General features: G+C 37.6%; 1 protein-coding gene across 3 annotated transcripts in view; it reads left to right on the top strand.

The window, feature by feature from the left end:
• Positions 1 to 4,448, top strand: part of LOC138937746 (ras-related and estrogen-regulated growth inhibitor) — a 41,758-nt gene extending 37,310 nt beyond the window's left edge. For 2 of the 3 annotated variants that reach the window (XM_070304302.1, XM_070304300.1), the window contains one exon: positions 1,784 to 4,448. In XM_070304302.1, coding sequence (XP_070160403.1) covers positions 1,784 to 2,042 — 259 coding nt within the window. In that variant the 3' untranslated portion in view covers positions 2,043 to 4,448. The remainder of the gene's footprint in view (positions 1 to 1,783) is intronic. The other variant, XR_011447568.1, reaches the window with a different exon arrangement.
• The last annotated feature ends 17,303 nt before the right edge of the window (positions 4,449 to 21,751 follow it).

Genomic DNA, 21,751 nt, shown 5'->3' with positions numbered 1-21,751 from the left:
CGATTTTGAATTTTTTTTATATTTTAAATTTTTTCTTGAAGCTTTTATCACAAAATGAGAATCAAAAAATTTATATTACTAAAATCTTGCATCTTAAAATTTTTTTTTATTTATATAACTATTTGGAACTTTGGTCACATAACTTTCTTCTTTCTGTAAATTTTTATTGTTCTTTACTACATATCTGTGTTATTTTTACGATCTATAATTCACAGTTGAGCACATCTCGACGCGGGGCACGTCGTAAATATCTCGCTTGTCTTTCACGAATTAAGGAAGAACGCGGGAATGAACGGAAACTAACGCCAACCACTCGTAAAGTAACGCCGGATCGTTACTCGTATAAAATAAAAGGGAACAGATTAACGGCCGTGATTATAGCATATCGGGTTTATGCACGATCGCGTCTAATCAGGCGCCCTCCCACGTGCCCTTTATGCCTCCCCACGACGCCCTTCTCGTGAGGATCATAATGTGTTTCTGCGAATTTAATTGTCTCCATAAATATCGAAGTATTTCTCCCTCACGCAGAGGCGCGTTCTTCACGCTGGAAACGCACAGGAGAATCCCTTCCTTTCTTCCCTCTCTTCCTTCCCTCGCATTTAGAGATTCACGAATTTTTCATCCGCGCCTTTCGGCCGATTAAAATGCATCCTGTGGTCGGGATATTAATTCTTAAATATTCGAAGATAAATTTTAAAGGTTTTAAAAATATGTCTTAAAATTTTATTCACGGAATAAAATTATTAGATAGTTTAAAAATTGTACTCGTTATAAACTTTTAGAACATACTTAAAAATTCATCTTCTGTGAATAAAAGTATTTTAACATTATTTAAATTATATTTAAACTATTCTGTGAATAAAATTATCGAATATTTAGTACTTTTGTAGATTATGTAAATATGCTCGATCTCAATTTTGGAACAACGAAAAAAATATCGTGTATATTATAATAAACATGATTTAGCGCGCAATTATAAATATACAGAAATATATACCAGAGTTTTAACAGGGCGCTTATTAACCCTAACATCATAAATATCCTGCGGCGTGAGGCGATCTCATCCTGGCGAAATTCCAATGACTCCGCTTCCTCTCGTAAACGTCCGGTCTTTATGTCGCCGTTCAATCACCTCTCTCCAAGCAGTGTCTGGTGTTTGCCAAACTCGTAGCATCCGTCGTCGATCCAGTACGTTTCTGCCGCTTTGCGAAGATTTAATTCGAGCCTTGAACGATTCCATTGACTTTGCAGAAGCGCAATGTTCGCCGCGATATAAATCTGCGAACGTCCGCGGCATCCGGTCTGCGTTTCCGCCGTTTCCGATCGATGTTTCAACACATGATTCGAGTGTTCCGCGACATAAACCACTCCCGTAAATCGCGCGAAATAGGTATCCTCACACAACTGACAAGTGTGTTGCGAATATCCACTCTCTGTTACAGAGGAGAGAATATATACGATATGTCACAAATGTCAAAACTTCTACTATTTCGAAGCTACAAGATTATATATAAAATATCCAAATTTTTTTAATTTCGCATAGTGTACATGGTTTTAAATATATAGAGATTTTTAATCTGCGAAATATATTTTAAAATTCAATATTTATGTATTTATATATTTTTATATATTTATATATTTTTGCACATTGAAATATTTATATCCTAGAGTTTCTAAATTTATCTTGACATTTCGGCTTCCTTTTAAATATTGTAAATATAACATTATTCATTTATCGTAGAAAATTTTAAAGGGGGATCGATGAATATTTATGTTGCAGAGAAGTGTGCGTGGATGAAGGCCAACAGTTATCCTTGGCACATGGATGTCAGTTCTACGAGGTAAGCGCCGCGGAGAGTCCCGCGGGGGCGGCATTGGCCTTTCAAGCTCTCCTGCGGGAAGCGAGATCGGTCCAGCTCCTGCGAGCGTTGCCGATTCGCCGGAAACTCGGAGTACACTCGGTCTCGAGGGTCCTCGGGACGATCTTCGGCAAGAACACCACCAAGGACCGTAAGAAGAGGCCATCGTTGAGCATATGACGCCTTCTATGCGCCCTCCTCCTCGGAGGACGAGACGAGCCGGGCAGAAGAACCGACATCGTCGTCCTCAGCAGCAACGTCTACTCCAATCGCTGACGAGGTCCTCGGCAACGACGAAGAATCTCCCTTCGTGCTTTTCTGAATTCTGAAGGAAAGCGGAAAATCAATTTTGAAAGCTTTTTTTTGACAAGAGAGTGATTTTTTACGAAGCGTTTTGATGAAAAAATGCATTCACTAGTGCAATCAAACTCCCGAGGTCCTCAAGCATTCGGGGTCTAAAGCTCCGAGGATGTAAGACTGATTTTCTGGCGCGGAATCGACGCGTAGGATCCAATATAGGAGATGCCTTGGAAGTCTGAAGCGTATGAATTTAATAGAAATATCTAAGGCTCTTCGATACATGACAGCCGGAAGATCTAGGTTCCGAGAAGATTCCATTTACTGGAGGGCGACATCATTCTTTAGCATGAAGAGGACGTTCACGCGATGCTCACGAGTGTGATTCTGCTTTTTCGTGATGTTTACAGACTCTCGCGAGAGAGAAGCGAATCAACGCGGGACTCAGAAATTATTCGTGCTTGATGTGTGCATAAAGGTACTTTTTTTAAAATAATGCTATAGCGTTTTGCAGTGATTACAAGTGACTGGCAAGTTGTTCCTGAACGGCGTATAATTCTTAAGATGATTTACTGAAGATGATTTTTCGGTTACAAATTGTCTCAAAATCATTGCCGGGAGTGCAAATTTTATAATTGGGGATAATACTTGCACATCACTCGGTATCTAAGTTATTACGTTATTAACTCTAAACAGTATAAAATAGAACTTTCGTGTATTTATTTCTTTTTGTTATAAATATTTATAAATCTCCTAAACTTTTTAAAAAATGTCTGACACACATTGTTTTGATTGGCAATTTTTGCGCTTCCATATTTTTGCAATCGGTTATTTTGCCGTTAATCACAATTTTAAAATTAATTTATTGTTTCTTTCTTTCTCTCATTCACGCGTATGCGAGTAAAATATTTTATACTGTTTAGGGTGCACATTTTTTCTTTCGATGCCCCCGAAAAGAAACCCATGAGTCTTTCAAATTTCGATATTTCCACTAAGTGGAAGAGATCACGATTCGATTCGATTATCTGCCTATCGCCTTAATTATTTCTCAAAGATGTTCGCAAGCGGCTCGTTGAGAGCGACTTTAATATCTTTATCGCCAGGCGTGATTGATTCGATGACTTTTAATGTTCCTAAAGAAAGTAGCCTAAGTGTAAATAGCGCGCATGTTCGCTTATCATACTCTGCGAGAAGTCTCGCAGACTTGAGTAATCGTTAAGATTTGCATATGAGAAGAAAAATAATGAGTACGGATGCTAGAATGTTGAATGCCCATTAAAGTCATTTGTCATTGGATTTATTAGCAATCGAGAATTTAAAAAAAAAAAAAAAAAAAAATCGACGAAAGATTATAGTATACAAAATATGTATTGCTGGCCATAATACAATATATAAAATTGAAACATTATAAATATAAATATAAATATGTATAGTGTTGCAATTTTAATGGCCAATAGCGTATTTAATTGAATTACGCAGAATTAAAAGTTTTTTTCCAATTTCTTGTTTTATCGCAATCTATATCTTATTTTTTGGTATAAAAAAAAATAATGACTTTTAATGGATTAAAAAAATATTGACGATCGTTTGAATGACTGTCATGTTTGTCACTGACAGATCGATCATCGCGGATCTCGTCAACTCTATATCGTAGAAAATGTTGGTCGTTCGCCTTTTTGCTAAGCTCTACAGTCGCGATATTTTATAAATCTTCTTTTTTTTTTCTACGACAAGCATAGAGACTTACGATGGACTTTTGAGATTCACGTAATTCATAAATACTTTCAGTGCCTTTCGACCTATTACACGATGTTTTTTGCCAACAGCTGACACGCTTAACGACGTGAGAGTTTCGACGAAGAGAAACTTCTATTTTACACTTAAAAAACGGATAAGCTAATGAGCAGTGAACTGTGCTATCCCTTTTTAGCGCGTCAGCTTTCAGTGCGTGAAAAAAAAATCGTAAAATGGGTTTTCAAAGTTGGCTTCCTCGAAAGAGGAAAAAGAGGGCGTATCTACCTTTTTCACGATACATTCCACTTGAAATTAGCATCTAATGTGTGAGTGCGTAATTCGATTCCAGGCAGATGTCGATCGCTGTATTCGAAGTGCTAGTCACTTGTTATCGAGAGAAGATAATAATAAAGGAGCGTCTTTTGTTAAACCTCGTCGTAAGTCACCTCGTCATAAAGCACCTCGTCACAAGTCACCTCATCACACAGTAAGTCTCCTCGTCGAATCCCACTGTTCCACCGTCTCTTTCCCGTCTTCGTGAATCGTCGATGGTCATCGAGGGTAAGTCGTTTCATCATTTTCGAGAAATAGAATTATTTTGATAAATAATTATACATTTATTGTTTATATATATATGTGTGTGCGTGTATATATAAATCAAAATAATTCTACAAAATAATTTTACATTTTTAAAATTTTTATATAAGTAGTATTTGCAATTTGAATGTTGACTGTAGATCTGAAAATAGTTCGTTACTATTGTTTTATATGCGCCAACCGCGAGTCTCCGGGAACGTCTCAGTCACGGTCGTTGATTTGATGAAAAATCGACCGGGATAATATCGCGAATCGCGAGAACGAATTTAGCGAGCTTCGTTAAGTAAATTTGCCGTCGACCGAATAACTAGCGATTCGGGCCAAGGTTTCAAGTGCAGGTCTCGTGTTCGTCCATCTCTCTCGGGCCGCGATACAGAAATAAAATACGACTCCCCCAGGTCCACGATGTATGCATTCCCTCGTGATGACGGCACGATCGCTCGCACCTCGACGGAAAAATGCAAAAGGAAAGGGCAGCGGTGAGGAGGAGCGATCCAACGGGAATAAGGGATCGAATGTCTCGCAAGATACGCGAGACTTAAATTTTCGACGATAGAAATTTCACCAAGATTTTGATATCAGATTACTATAGGAGCAATGCTAATATATACATATATAAGCATAATAACAAGACATAACATATACTAATCGCGCGCATTTTGAGAGAGAGAGAGAAAGAGAGAGAGGATTTAATTCTTTAAAAATATTTAACGAATTCCATAAACGATTTTTTTTTTAATATGAGAGAAAAGATAAAAAGAAAAAGCATACTAGAATAGGGTATCTACTTTCTGGAAAAATATGGAAAATCTGAATTCTCAGGGAATTTTGTTATATCTGGAAAAATCAAGGAATTCTCATGGAATTTTGTTGGGACTCGGGGAATTTTTTAAAAAATTCTCTCTTTAATAATTTTGTGTTCTTGTATTGTAAGCAATAGACAATCCGGCAATAAGCCACGTTGTGAATTATGTGTTTAAGATATATTATAAATATATATCCATCTCTGTTTATATATTCCCATGTCTTAACAAAATATTAAATATGCAATACATATTCTTAATTTTAATTTTTCATGATACAAAATAAAAATGTTATATTCAAGTTAAAAAATTCTATCTTAACGAAAGCTATTCAAGTTTATTTTCAGTAATATTTGTAAATCTAATACTTGAAACTTAAGTGGCTTTGCGTTTTTTCTTCGTATAGATGAAAAAAAGATTAGAAAACGCATGCAATAAAAAAATTTATTTTAGGAAATAGCATTAAAAAATATTTAAAATATTCTTTTTACTTGAAATTTTGAATAAAAATATCTGAAAGATCAGGGAATTTTCAGGGAAATTTTTTACAGGATTTGAATAGACACCCTGTAAAACAAATTTTTATATCCCGTATATGTTTTTATATCAGGAAACAATCAGGAAAACAATTTCATTTCATATCTCGATATCTGAACTAATTGTAAGAATCTACATCGATCTTTGAACCGCTCGTGTATGATGGGCGAAAAAATTACGCGAAACTTATTCGCGTATTCCGACGTGACATTACGAGGTGATAGCAAGTATAAGGTTGAAAATCTGATCGGGTTTAAGATTTCCGAGCGCGCGACGTTCGTCGCGAGTCGTTTGAGTCTCTAAGCGCTAGAGAATTCCCCGTAGGCTCTCGTATTACCTCCGTGAATCTCCTCTACACCCGATCCTACCCCGAACAACCCCGCCCTCCCTCGCTGGCGTCTTCCCCGAAGACAAACGATCCGACTGTACAGGTAAAACGATGCCCCGATGTCGTCGATTTATCGCCACGACGACGTTGCGATGCGTGGGGGTCTATGTCGCTCGAGGACTATATTGGTTCGCCCCCCCCGCCCCCCACCCCCCCGAGGCCGGATAATTCCAATTTGCGTATTTCATCTGGGTAATCGAAACCTCCTAAGCTCTATTATATGAGATTCTCTCTGCGAATAAGCCGGAATAAATTCGATTCTCTGTTGCATTCGAGAAATTAGAACTTTTTATTATATTAAATTGCCATTTATCTTTCTCTCCCTTTGGATGTTGTAAAAAATTTTTATAACTTATTTTTTATTGGGAATTTAACCAAGAAACGAAATTTATAATCACCCATTTTTAGAAAAATGTCCCGATAATCACAGTTTGAAACTTTTTTAAAACTTTCACCTCGCTTTTAATTTAGTTGTACAATTTACTTTGACATTTTTTAAATCGAAAAATGAGTTTGTACTAAAATCTTTTACACACATGAAAATTAATTGAAAATAAAAATTAATTATATATATTTATTTAAAAATTCTACTCGAAATTCTTTCGCTCTCTCGCAACTTAGTTTGTAGAAACTAATAATAGAATGTTAATATTAATTAGTAAGATACAGAATATTAGCTAAGTATTAAATTAATTTCCGATTAAATTGTCGCGCGCGCGTGTATAGCAACCTAGACTTAAGCGCGGGTGGCGTTACTCGCTAACGAGCGCAATTTAATCCGGCGTGGCTCGCGATATCGCCGATAACGATATCCCGGGCTTATCTCGCGTCGCACCAGGGGAGAACTGCCGGTTCTCGCGCGTGAAAAATTGGCGGGTCGTGAGCGAGCGCGACTTTTCATCGTCTTAATCAAGGCCGGCTCGCTCGCTCGCTCGCTTGCTCGCTTTCGTTTCGGCCCCCACTTAATTAATGGCGCCATTGGCGACAATTAGAAATTCAGATTCATCCGAGCATGCTCTCGCCCGCGAGGCCGACAATGACCACCTGCCGATCCCGCAGACCGACTTTCGACAGGGTACGATAACGTGGAGCTGATCGGGAGGAACGCACGGTGAGAAAGGGGGCCAGGCGGGGGCGACGCGAAAGAGAAACAGGAGAGACAGCAGCCCGGCTCCCCGGCTCCCCGGCTCACTATCGGCAAAAGGCGAAAGCGACGATTTCCATCGGTGTTATCCGATTCGCCGCTCGGTGAAAACGATGCTTAGGCTCCCTACTCGCGCGACGCGACGCGAGGCGAGGGCCCTCGCCTCGCTCGTGTCGTTGGCAATAAATCCGTTCTATGGATGTTGCGCATACATCCGGCTCTTGTTTCGCCGGGCCGGTGATACCGGTGAATCTCGGAGGAAGATAATGTTGCTTTCGCCGAAAGATATCGAGGTTAAAATGTATGGATACGTCGGTCTTGGGAGCACGTTTCTATTAGCCACGGAATTGGAGACTTACATCAGATTACATACTTGAATTATATCTATCCTATCAATCTAGCGTGAGTAATTGTGAAAACGTATGTAACGCGAGAATTAGATGACCACGCATCTCCCTGACGATAAATATCGTCCTTACGTAAGTCTTAACAACCCTTTACGTAAGTTCGTCTTTATAAAAGGTATCTCTCCTAGACTCCATGTACGAGAGATATTGTAGGGATATATTCTTCGATTAAAAATTCGCGATTAAATTTCCATGCAAAAATATTGCGCAAGAATCGCGTTCACGAAAAGAGCGTGAACTTCATCGAAATTTTTTTCTCATCAATTTCGTGAATTTCGTGAATTTGGAAGTAAATCCCAAGTAGCAGCTTTTCGTCCGAAGCGTACGGGTGTCAGATATTAGGAAAGATTCTATTCCGCGATAAGGACTTGGATTACCGGATGCCCCGCATTGTGGCGTGCGAGATTGCAGGAAACGGTATTCCTTGTGGCCGACGTGTGTACACGTGTATGTGCACGCGTGCGCGTATCATACACGATACGCGTCAGCGTACGCTATACTCGCCGACTACGCTCGCTCGCTCGCTCGCGTCGTGACTGCCAAGGTCGTAAGGTCGACTCGGCGTTGCACCTTGCACCTCCGTCTTCGGACGAAGGCGAGAAGGAACCAGCCTGCGAAGTGTCTGGCCTCGGGCGAGAGTTTGAAATTTAATATCGCGCGCATAGCTCACCGTTCTCCCCCGGGCCTTCTTCATCGGGGCCGGTCTAGGCATGTACGGTCCTTCGTAGATTATCCCTCGGAAGGGATTACCGAGAAGGGCAAGCGCGAGAAGCCACGAGGTAGATTTGCGCTCTGTCGGGATTCGACGATCCATCTCGAAGGGTTAATCTTCGCGCCGAGAGATACGCTCGTTGCGTGGGATATGGCGTGTCTCGTGGAGCTTTAAAACGTTTTAAATGTACGCGATAGCGATATATTAAATGACGATTATATATAAACATCGGGGAAACTGATGGTAACAGAACAGATTGTCCATGTAATAAATCTTTCTTACAACCAAAATCTATAACTTATGCTTAAGAGATTTTCTCGAGTATTTTATACACGGAAAAAGAATGTACGGTTTCCAAAATCTCAAGGATTTTAATTTCATTATAAAATTTCTACGTTCGCCATCTTATTATTCCGCTAATTTCTCCGGCAAATATATAAAGTCATTAATATTCTCTATTTAAATAGATATTCTCCTTAGCAAATATCGCTTCGCCAGACACGAGACGCGCGGCAACGATGTGATATTCTCGCGAAACGTTCGACTAATCCGAGATAAGAGGGCGAGCAGAAAGTGCTAATAAAACGGTAGCAGCGCGAGATAAACGTTGCGTTAAATCAACCAACGGAAATGAAAGAGAAGTACGAATATCTCTAATTAATGCGCGACGTTACCACATCGTGTCGGAGAGGCAGGCGAATCGCGATAAACGCGCGATAGGTATTCTCAGTCATATGTCGCAATAAACGCGCGTCGCTTAATCCCGCCGCTCCGGAATTTCTCGTCGCGGTGTGATGCTGCACGATAAGTAATTAATGTCACGTCGTGTAAGTATAACGTACCCTCTTAAATGCAATCGGTATATTATCACTGCAAAGCAACGAATCGTCACCGATAGCCTCAGTTGTAAGTTCAATAATAACAGCGATAGACTTAGAGTACTAATAATTAAGTGGGAAGATCGGTAGATAAGAGATAAGGCACGGATGTTAATTTATTATTCTTCATCTTCATATCTTTTTTTTTTTCAATTTTAATTTCAATTTTTAATTCAATTTTAAATGAAAATTAAAATGAAAATTTCTGATTATTAATTTTAATTTGAAATTTGACTGCAACAACAAATATTGTATATGTCAAATTTTTAAATTCCAATGTAATCTTTATATAAGTATTTATATAGCCGTGAATTAGAAAATTGTCCGAAATGTACATTTTTAATGCATAACATTTCTTAATTAAATTTAACAATAATAAATTCGCACACCAATACACGCGCCCTGGCTCTTATCTGTCAGTTTTCCTACTTAATTTTCAGTTATAAATATAATATTGCAAATCAGTGAAGTTTCATTGAAAGAATCGATTAGTGGTGTAGTTTCACTGTTTCTTAATCAATGATATTTTAAAATATGTTTTATATATATATATATATATATGTATATAAAAATTTTATATCGATACTTCGATCAGTGAAATTTTCATTAATTTAATTTAAGAAAAGTACATTTTCCACTGTACATTTTCATCATTTCGCTTTCTTCGGCGGATTAGATCGACATAATATATAATTCAGAGAAATAATTCATTTACAAGGAATAGAAATAGAATTCGCGTTAAGAAGTGAGAAAGTGAGCGAAGGATATTAATTATATTCGAATATTTTTCTCTCTCTCTTTCTCTCTCCCCAACGTTGTTAGAATATAACATAGTTGTTGTGAAAGATTAAAGAATTCAATACAACGATCCGGACATGTCGTACATCTCGAGAATGTAATAACGTAGAGATAATAATGTAGAGATGTAACGGTCCGATGATCTCTCGAGGCATCTAGTTTCTCCTGAGAATTTAAATTCCCGCAGCTGCCATTTCGAAATTCTAAACGTCGGATCAACGCTCGCCTATAGGAAGCTGCGTCCGCGTTCCGCGTACATCGTCATATTACACTCGGTAATTGGGTGGTTTGTTTGTTTACGGCTCGGAGATTACGTTAACATCTCCTCGATGCTTCCCGCCGACGCTTCGTATGCTTTCACCTAAACTCCACCTCGCCGTTTATCCGCAAACTCGCTCGCTCGCTCGCCAAAGTTCAGCGCGACTCGCGCCGTTCGATCGCGCGTGGCGGCGGCGACTTTATCAGATGCCTGCCGCAGAGAGAACGATCTGAAAGATGAAACGATGGGTCTGATTGTCGGGTAATTGGCCGCCTCATTGTTCGTTCATGGCTGAGGGAGTACGTTAAGATTCCTCATCGAAGATGATCGGCGTGCTTTCACCTAACTCCGCGACCAACTGCTCATTGTCTTAAACGTTCTCGTGCGCTTGCATACGCAGCCTTCCTGCCGATCGATCTACATTTGTACGAGAACGAGCTCGATTTGCGAGTATCTCGAGGGAATATTAAGAATCGAGAACGAAAGGTATAATAATATCGAAACGGAATTGGGCTGAGAGATATAATCACGGCTATGTAATCGCGTCTCTGGATATAATAATTTAAAGATTGAAGAATTTCACACACTGGAGTAATCTAAGATAAGGAATGAAAAAAATGTGATGGTTTCCGATAAAATCGACTTGGAACTCGTCGAAGAATGTTGCAGATTAATATGATAATACTTTATTCGATACATTTGTGGGCGAGTTCGGAGTAGACGCGGATCTTTTAGCGCGCGGAGTCCGTTGACGGAAAACTCGCCATTATCGCGATCGTGCTTCTGGGCCAGCGATAATTAGTAGCGATTATCTTACTACCGCGGGACTTTCTACGAAGAACAATGGAGTCGATAAGTAGCGGCCACCGTCGAATACCGAGCACCGTTTTCAAGCGCGATAAAGGAGTATTGCGAAATTACGGTTCTTCAGATAACCGGCGAAGCGATATTTGCAGATTTACTCCTCCGATAACAGATTTATCGTGTAAAATACTATACTCTCATTCAAACTAATTACTGTCGCTAAATTAAACATGTGATCCATTTCGCCTCTGCGTTATCTGATATATAATATTAAAAGAGAGAATGGTTAATTTTTTTTATTTTTTATTTTAAAGATAAAATTTCTTTTTATATCTTTTGTTTGAGAGAAAATTAAAATTAAATATTTAATAGATTCATAAAAATTGATACAAGATTTACATAATGTAAAATGTTTTAACAATCTATTTATATATCAACCGTAGATTTTTTTTTAAGGAATTTCGAGGGGACGATTTCTGTTTAATGAATTTAAATTCACGAAACACTTAAAACTCTTGTACATTTTAATACACAGATTCACTGTATCTTTTTCTCCATATTGGTCGTAAAATAATTGCGCAGCGAAACGAGAACTTACCCAATGAAATACCGAATGGCGCCAGCTATTTCAACGTATCAATTATCGCGATATAGTTACAACGAAGGCCGCTTTGCGAGGGGGGGAGGGGGGGGGCAAGCAGCCAACGAACGTTACCGACGTAACGGTTTAATCGCTTGGAAAACTAGCGTTCAACCCAATTCACCAATTTGCCGTCGAGTGGAAACGGCGAATTTACGACGCCATGTGATACACATTTTTATATTCAAACGCGCCACGTCAAACAGACGCTGCGATATTGACAAGCGTTTGCGTCGAAAGTGGAAATTACTCGGAATACTCCCGTATCCCCGGGGCACCGTGGAATTAATAATCGCAGCGAAATATGCAAATCGCTCGCGTGGCAAAACGCGAGAAGGCGAGATCGAGCGATCGTCGTCGCCGCCGTCGTAATTAGGCGCGCGTTTATGGCCGACCGTATTTATTACGAGCGATATAAATTCGAATCATTAGAGAGACCGGCGCGAGCGCGGTTTTTCTACGTCTGATTTTGCCAGGCTATTATATTTTATGTTAAACGCCGCTGTTCCAACTGTTTGTTCGTGCTCTGATTCGGAATTGGGACAAGATTAAGTGGCGGATATATGAGACAGTCTAATTTTAAATGAAGTAAAAGTCGTCGTAAACATCTAAGGATATGCGAGTAATAGAGAGAGAGAGAGAGAGAGAGAGAGAGAGAGAGAGAGCAGAGTTATTTAATAATTAACAAATATACATATATTAATTCAAATGTACAATAATTTCAAAAAATCTTTGCTTTTATAATAATATCCAAAAATTTAAAATATTTAATAATTTAATGTTTTCAATGTGCGTGTGTATTCTTATAAACCGATAAAAAAATTTTGTAATTAGATTAATTAAATTCTTTGACATTTTATTTTTCTCTCGCTCTTTATTTTTTCACACTTGAATTTCATAGATCTTGAGCCGAAATGTCCTATCGTTTAATCGCAAGATTCACGCATCCAGCAGAGGATACTCGGGCTGTGATAATCGAGAAACATGATTCCCTTATCGCGATAGCTCGGGATTAAAGCCATTAATTGGAACGTTAGCGAAAAAGTTGTTCGTTTAATTCTACCTTTCGCGCGACCTGCTTTTCTAAAGCAACAGATCTCTTACTTATGTATTTATGACAAATCCCGACTCGATGTAACAAGGTATCAATGAATTAATAATATCGAGATTTTTACGCGAACGCGGCATTATCTTCTTATCTAAAAGGAGAAACGCTCGCGAATGCGCAAGAAACACGGATGTAAATTTCGCCGGATACGCTGCTATATGTGACTCCTATTTTATTATGCGTCGCTAATATTATATTTCCTTATTTCCTCGTATCTTTTTTTTTTCTTTCTTCTCAATCGCGCCTCTCGTGGATATAGAATCGAAATTGATTTATTAGTGAAAAAAAAGAACGGTGGGTGTTTTTAGGCGCGACAGGAAATATCGCCCACGTGTAAACTAGAAATGAACTTGTATGGCGCATCGCGTGCACGCCTAAGAAGAACGATGTTGGAATGATGAAGAAACATGACGGTACCGTTTCCATTGTAACCGACGCGTTATTGCTTTTATTATAGTCTCGGACGAACGGTATAGTAACGGCGGGAGTCTCGGGGATGCGTCTCAAGCACCGTACAAGCGATATAGACGCGCTCAATCATACAGTTTTGAGGCTCGGATCGAGAGAGAAGCTTCCTCTTTCGATCTGGTGCCAGGTCGTGAGATGTCTAAGAATGCGAACAGTCAAAGCTCTCTCGACGAAGATATTCTTCCTCCTCTCGACCCGATTGATAAATGCCTGGTTACGCAACAGACACACTGTTGAATACGCCGGAAACATTTTCCTTTCGAAAGATTAATCGCGCTGATTGTCTTGTGATATATCTTGGAAATGTGTTTTCTATATACTGGGATCTTTTACAATGTAATAATAGTAATGAGGATATTTTTATCGTATTATTTTTAAAATAACAAAATTCTCGTACCGAGATAGAAATTTTATTTGAAATAATCTAATTCATATAGTTTAAAATTCTATTTTTCCATTTCCATAAGTTTTAATTTTTGCATATTTTATCATAATGGAAAAAATATCAGAATTATGTGCGTTTTAAAAGAGATGTCTTCCTCAAAATTTAAAAGTGAGAGATTTATCTAAACGTCAAATGAAATTAAGATTTAAACTAAAATAAAATTAATTGAAATTCTATTTTTCCATTCCCATAAGTTTTATTTTTGCATATTTTATCATAACAGAAAAAAATATATCAGAATTATATATGTTTTAAAAGAGATTTCTTCTTGAAAATTTAAAAGTGAGAGATTTATCTAAACGTCAAATAAAATTAAGATTTAAACTAAAATAAAATTAATTGAAATTCTATTTTTTCATTTCTATAAGTTTTAATTTTTGTTTATTTTATCATAATAGAAAAAATACCAGAATTATGTATATTTTAAAACAGATCTATTTTTCAAAATTTAAAAGTGAGAGATTTATTGAAACGTCAAATGAAATTAAGATTCAAACTGAAATTAAATCAATTAAAATTCTACTTTTCCCTTTCTATAAGTTTCAATTTTTGTTTATTTTATCATAATAGAAAAAATACCACAATTATATGTATTCTAAAAGAAATCTATTTTTCAAAATTTAAAAGTGAGATATTTATTTAAACGTCAAATGAAATTAAGATTCAAACTAAAATTAAATTGAATGTTCGTGAAAAAAATAAGATTAATAAAAATATATTTGTGTAAAGAAAATTGCGGAAGGAGCGGCGTGGAGAGAAATAAAAGGCGAATGATATTAATAACGCATGTTCGGACGCGTATAATGCGAGGGAGAGACTGGAAATGAAACGGCTCGCATGAGCGGACACGCAAAAAGGTTTTCGGCGCCGCCCTTTCGCCGATGTCGATCTTATTGTCTCGTATGCGAACACTCGGTGGCGGTTTCTACCCCGCGGCCGCGCACGCGTTTAATACCATTTCCGCATATTGTTTTGCGCGCTTGAGAGAGAAAGAAAGAGAGAGAGAGAGCGATCGTTCTTGCAAAAGCAGTGCGTTTGGTGCAAGCGCGCCGCTTTATGAGATCGCCAAGGCATCGCGATTATATTGTTACCGCGGTTGTAGGTATATACTCGGGAGAGCGGACTATCCATTATATCCGCCGGATAAAATAGAGATGTATTGTCCTTATAAGCGCGGCAAGTTGTACTCGCCTGGGCGAGTACAGCATCGTTTATCCTTATCGGATCCATTAAATAGTCATTGTTCCATTCTTCCGAATCGAGGATAAAAATTCAACTCCAAGAGATATCGGTAGCAAAAATTCGTTATATAATTAAATATACATATGTTGCATTTAATTATTATTTTTTTTTAATTAAGAAATTATTAAGGAATAAATTAGAAATTAATTTTTTTTTATTATTAATAATTTTCTCTCTCTCTCTCTCTCTCTCTCTCTCTCTCTCTCTCTCTCTCTTTTGTATACGAAATCATATATTACTCAATGTGATTCGGTTTTAATCTAAAAGATAATCTCGGGTGAAAATAAAACCCCCTCTCGGCGGGGACTTGAATAAGAATTTTCGATAGAAACGTTCGCTTCTTCATAGAAGACCTTTACAATGGCCAGATCATTCCGTTAGGTAATTACCTCTGCTAAACGATGACACGTTTACTACATCGCCAGATAGGCCGGAGTATGATGTAATACGGAGGAAAAGGACAAGAGTCGTTCTCCAACTCGATTATAACGGTGCTCGTGACAGTTTAAATAGATCAATCTAGACATGTCGAACAGATCTACGAAATGAATCGAGTCGACGGGGAAAAAAATAAAATTCAACGCGAGTGATCGAGGACGCGTGTGGTCAGCCATTGTTCCGGCGAAACACTATCGCTTCCCTCCACGAGTTAATTTCCCTTAGATCCCCGTATTCCTGGTCGATCTAATTGCGCGAATTTTATTTCCCGGAATTATATATAACGATTCGATTACGCGGCGGAACCTCATAATACAGGTTTTCTTGCCGAACCCGCCACACACGGAGCGCCGATCCTCTTCGGATATAAACCAGTTCTCGGAGCGGTTAATGAAACTTTGTGTCGCTTACCCCAATGCTCTTTTCGTTAAATATTATTGCGTGCAATCCACTTTTCATCATCCGTACACTAATCACGAATTTATTATTAATAGAGCTCGTTTAAAGTAAATTTAATGCATGTAATTCCGTTGGAAATATCTGTTCTTAATTCTTTTTTTTTTTTTTTACGGGAAATTTACTTTATATTTAAATTATCGCTGATTGTTTCAAATTAACTACCGTCTCTCTGACATGTATATAATATATATATATATATATATATATATATATATGTGTGTCGAGAAAAAAAAATCGATTATCTCCGTAATTGTCAAAGCGGCTTATGTAACAAGAGTAGCAAGACATATATTTATAAAAATAAAAAATTTGTTGACGCGTCTCGCACGGAAGGGCTTAACGCTATCGACTATCGCGTCACGTAAAGTGATGATAGACACACGCCGGTATTATATACAATATATACACGAACACAGAGTGAGTGTGACCCAGAAACACATTATCGAGATACGCGGCGACCCACTCATGTTACACGTCCGACAATCCGGAACGATGCGCTGCTCGCTCGCTCGCCATTATCATCGACGCCCGCTTCGAACGTCACCACCATCATCATCATCAACACGGCTAAAGTTCTCTCTACGTCGTTACCTATAATTAACGTTATATCATACGGCCTACTTTTTATCCCTCTAATATGGAAGCGCAGCGCGAATTCCCGACAAGCGTATAATTTGCTTGCAAGAGAAACGCACTCTCTAGGAATAATTAAATCCACAGATTATTGTCGTTTCATTCTTGCAATTATTATACTTTGAAACAATTGGAAGAGATATGTATGACATATAAACTTTTTTTTTTTTTTTTTTTTTTTTTTTTTTTTTTTAATGTAGGAGGGAAAATCTTCCAAAGACACCGAGACGTTGATACGTGACTCCCCGATAATGCCGGATTCTTACTGGCTAAAGCCCCCTCTTTTCCCTGCCGATTTTTGTCAGGATTCACCCTGCCCTCGGATACGAGCGCGAGGGAGAAAGAGAGACCGCATCTTTTTTCCCTATCAGTTCTCTAACGGTAAAACAACCGACCATTGCATTTGCGTACGCGAGACCCTCGCCGACTAACGGAGTTAATTAAAATCGTGAAGGATGACTTGTCCCTTACAAGGATTGTCTGGTACAAGTAATCTTCGCGGTTTTAGTAGCTTACAACAATAATATCATGATGGGATTTGATCTCTAGAAATCCTATTTTATCCGTATTAATTATATCGTTTAACGATTTGAAAAAAATATTTCTTATTACGCAAAGCTATATATAAAAATGTACAAATGTTGTGCAATTATGAAGGCATTAAGAGTTGAAACAAATATATCGATGACAGTAGGTTGAATCGAAAATTATCATTCTTCCCCATTCTTCCCCGAAACAGTCTCCGTCGAGTCAGAAACGTAGTGTTGACAGATTTATGTGACGATAATTATCGCGATCGTTATCTTTGCAATCGTTTCTATCCCATCCAGCATCTTAGAGTAATTCATCGGTTGTATAGCTTCGTACGATAGCTTCAGCAATCGCAAAGAATTTTTGTTAATATCGTCGCAGTTCGGCGGCAACATTTTTAAATTTTACAATCTTTGTACATTAATTTTATATTAATTTTTGAAAATTTTAACGTTTATACAAAAATATGTTACATCCTTGAATTATTATACATTATTTTAAATTTTAATTTTTGCATTCTAAGATCTTTATTTATACCTTTATGAATATAGTAATAGAACCGATACTTTCTTTAGCGGAAGGATAATATTATTTTGCGTCTCATTTTAGCTTACTCGCGATATTTTCGGTGATCATATGCTCGAAATAGGATTTCGTCTTATTGTAGACCGATGACTCTTGGGCGCTGACGTTCGTTGCGTTTAAACAAATAACTGGATAAATTTGGCTGATCCGCGACGATTATAATATCGTTCTATATCAAGCGCGGTTACGCTAGTGAATCTTCCGAAAATAATTTCTTGCTGGAAAATATCATCATTTTTGACTCCGCAAAAAAGTCAAGCATATAAAAATTAAATTTATTTTTTATTATACTATAGAATTATGTTATATATACATTTGGGGTGTCACTCTCTCCGTTGATGCTTATTTTCATTTAACTTTTTAATCTTCAATTTTAATCGTCTATAAAAGAAATATTTTCTGATAGACAAATAAAAAATATATGGTAAAACTGCATATGAAACAATTGTACATATACAGGATGTCCCCAATTTAAATGGCAAAACTTCAAGAGCGCGTAAGGGACCGAAAAACTAAGACAAAAAGTCCTTTAGAGGTTTGCTCGCTTTTGCTCCATTTTAGAGAAAATCGCAAAAATTCAATCTCTCGTTGTCAGTTGGTCTCTTGAGTTGATTGGCACCGAATAAACTTTCTGCTTCAAGGTTCCTTACATATGTAAACACTCGATGTTATCCTTTACGGTGCCAATCAATTCAAGAGAGCAATTAAGAGACCGAATCATAGATGCGGTGCACGAAATATCACTAGAACAATGTCTAGCTGCAATTAATGAGGTCAGTGCTAGATGTAACGCTTGCATCGCTGCGAGAGGGCAACATTTTGAACAATATCTGCATTAAATAGATGATGACATAAATAAAATGTAAATAAATAAGTAACAGAACGAAAACTTGTGCTGTTCCTTCTTTTGTGATTTTCTCCAAAATGGAGCAAAAACGAGCAAACCTCTAAAGGACTTTCTGTCTTAGCTTTTCGGTCCCCTACACGCTCCTAAAATTTTGCCATTTAAATTGAGGACACCCTGTATATAAAATATGTATTTTGTTATAAAGAAAAATTTTTATTTTATAAATTTAAAGATTATAAATATTTTTAGTAAAACTGCGGAAAAGGTAACACATCTCCAATTTTATCGCCCCTTAAATATATTATAAGGAGGGTTCTTTTGAATAATTTCTTGTAAGAAATAAGTGGGGGACAACATTTAGGAGATATAAGAAATTAAAATTTCACAGTTTTTCTCAGATATTATAAAGTAATATTAGAAAAAGTAAAGTTTGTGTACGTTACATATATTTGTTGTAGAGCAGACGTGGAAAAAGTGTTCGTTTACATTACGGGATAGGTACCATGGTCATGGATATTTTGTCAATAATATGTTTCATTTATTTCTCGCAGTTCGTTAACAGCTTTCAACATGTAACTGCACGAATTTGCGAGTCTTGTCTTGAAAAATATTATTTATTGAATGCGTGGGCGGGGGAGGGGCGGAGCCCGCGTAAATGTCATAAATAGTTTTTTCAATGAAAAAATAACAAATTATACTCTCTATGATAATTATTCAATTTATCATATCTTTTAAACCAATGCCGTCCCCCATTTATTTCTTCCGGGAAATTACTCAGAAGAACCTCCCCTACAACATATTTAAGTGGCGATAAAATCGGAGATGTATTTTATACAATTTTACCAACAATATTTATAATCTTTAAATTTATAATATGAAAATCTTTCTTTATAATCGAATGCACATCTTGTATTATATATAATTGTTTCATTCATATCATTCTTTTCCATTGCTCTCGCTGTATTTTGTTATAATCATCTGTTTCGTATATCGGTCACTGACACATCGCTACAATCTCGTATCACGAATCCGCGAAGCAGATCTCTCGGCCGGATCATCGGGCGTTTTCTAGATTTGCGAGTTGATACCGATTTATTAATAACTGCGCGCGCGGTAGGAATTTTTCTTTTCGCGGTGCATTCACTTTCACTCCGACTTTAAAAAGCAGGAAGTAGACGAAAGAAGAGGCGCTCGCGCGACCGGTTTTGCCTTCGATTCTCGCAGCCGCCGCGAGGATGCCATAGGATCCCTCGCTGCCGGCATTGTAATAGATGCTCATACAAGGCGCTGTCAGGAAGTGGGCCATCCTCTCATTCATTCTGCCCCCGTGCCTCTATTTGCCTTTTAGTCGGCTTCTTAAAGACGATTATTCTTTAAAATCCGAGAGATGCTGGCGCTTACCTCGGAACATCGTCGATCTTTATACGGCGTTTTCCTTTTTTTTTTTTTTTTTTTATGCCATGTCTGTGAATGACATCACTCGAGACACTTTGTGCGTTACGCAATATTCGAGCACTTTTCTCTTTCCTCACAAGGCCTCGATAGTGAGAGTAAAGATATACGTAATTAACCAATCGAGAAAAAAAAAAAAAAAAAAAAAAAAAATTAATTTATCTACATAACATTAAATACATTTTTATTGCTGATCCATTTATCTCCTCTACATTACTTTGTAAAACGTTTTATTTTTAAAAAGGAATTATCAATTGCAGAGTAGCTTTCAACGGCGTTTTTACGACTTTGAATGACCCCTTTTGTTTTATATCTCGAGATAAAATCCATTTCGACGAACGACAATACCGGACACGAGCATTCTCAATGACAGAAAAATGTCGCACGGTAGCAATTAGCGGATACGTAAATGATCGCCTCCGGCAAAGGGGCTCCGAAGAAAGAGGCTCTATTGCAGTGATATGAAGGGTCGAGAGGGGTAGAAAGGGACTGCGGGACCGGAAGAATTTAGTCATACTATCTCTCTCTCTCTCTCTCTCTTTCTTTTTCTCTCAGCTTGGTTGTCTGCTTTAACGTTTCTCGTGCGCATTCGCCTGCCCACGCGAGGCGACCGCCCCTTTAACATCGGCGGTATTCGCCTGATTTATGAATGCCCCGGCTATATTTAACAGCATGTTCGCCATTGAAGACATGCCTTAGGCAGAACGCGCGAGGCGAGCCCGACGAGCGGAGAGGAGCGGAGAGGAGAGGAGAGGAAAGACGTCGCGCTCGCTCGCTCGAATGAGGGAGGAGGATGGAGAGAGAAAGAGAGAGAGAGAGGCTGGGACAGGTACGACGGGCGAGCACGTAATCCCTGTAATGCAGGAACCTACGCCATCCAGACTGCATTCAGGATGCACCGGGAAATGTCGCGCGCGAAATAGTTGCACGGAAAAGAAGAAGACGGGAAAGCGCTTGATCGCCGTAATGGGTTTTATTAAATTTTTCTTATCGATTAATAAGGATTTTAGAGAGATTGAAGGGACCAGACAATTGTATTTATCGAAAATGAAGTCTTTTTTTTTTTAGCATTTATTGCAAAAAAATGAATTAAAATCGAGAATTGTTCTTTAACAAAATGTTTATTAGGATCATGAACCATAAAATTTTTTTTTTTTTGTTGTTGCTTAGAATATGCATTAAAAATGGCGCAAAACATATTTAAAAACTCTTTTCGATCAGATGGCTGATCGAAAAGGATTTTTAAATAAGTTTTGCACTGGTAACTCAAATAAAGAAGCTCTCAAATCAACTTGAAAAAAATTGAGCATGTTCAAAATATATATAATTTCGGAATGAACTAAAAAGCGTGTGCAAACTTTAGTTTTTGAGAAAAAAGATCAAACATGTGATTAAAATGGCGATTTAAAAAGAAAAATCGTTTTTCGAAAACAGATCTGTTTGATTTTTTTTTCTCAAAAACTTAAGTTTGCACAGACTTTTTAAAGGTTCAGTCTGACATGAAATTATATTATTGTACTCATTTTCTTTCAAGTCAATTTGAGCTTCTGTATTTGAGTTATCGCTGCAAAACTTATTTAAAAATTCGTTTTGATCAGCCATTTGCAGCATTTTTAATACATGCTCTCAACTAAAAAAAAATGTTTTTTTATAATTTTATAGTTTATTTTGTTAAAGGACAAT

Source organism: Polyergus mexicanus, unplaced genomic scaffold (genome assembly GCF_030449975.1).
Source record: "Polyergus mexicanus isolate NDT 795.1 unplaced genomic scaffold, iyPolMexi1.0 SCAF_11, whole genome shotgun sequence".
NCBI classification, from domain to species: Eukaryota; Metazoa; Arthropoda; class Insecta; order Hymenoptera; family Formicidae; genus Polyergus; species Polyergus mexicanus.
The sequence above is the reverse complement of the archived record's forward strand: the minus strand, read 5'-3'. Positions and strand labels throughout refer to the sequence as shown.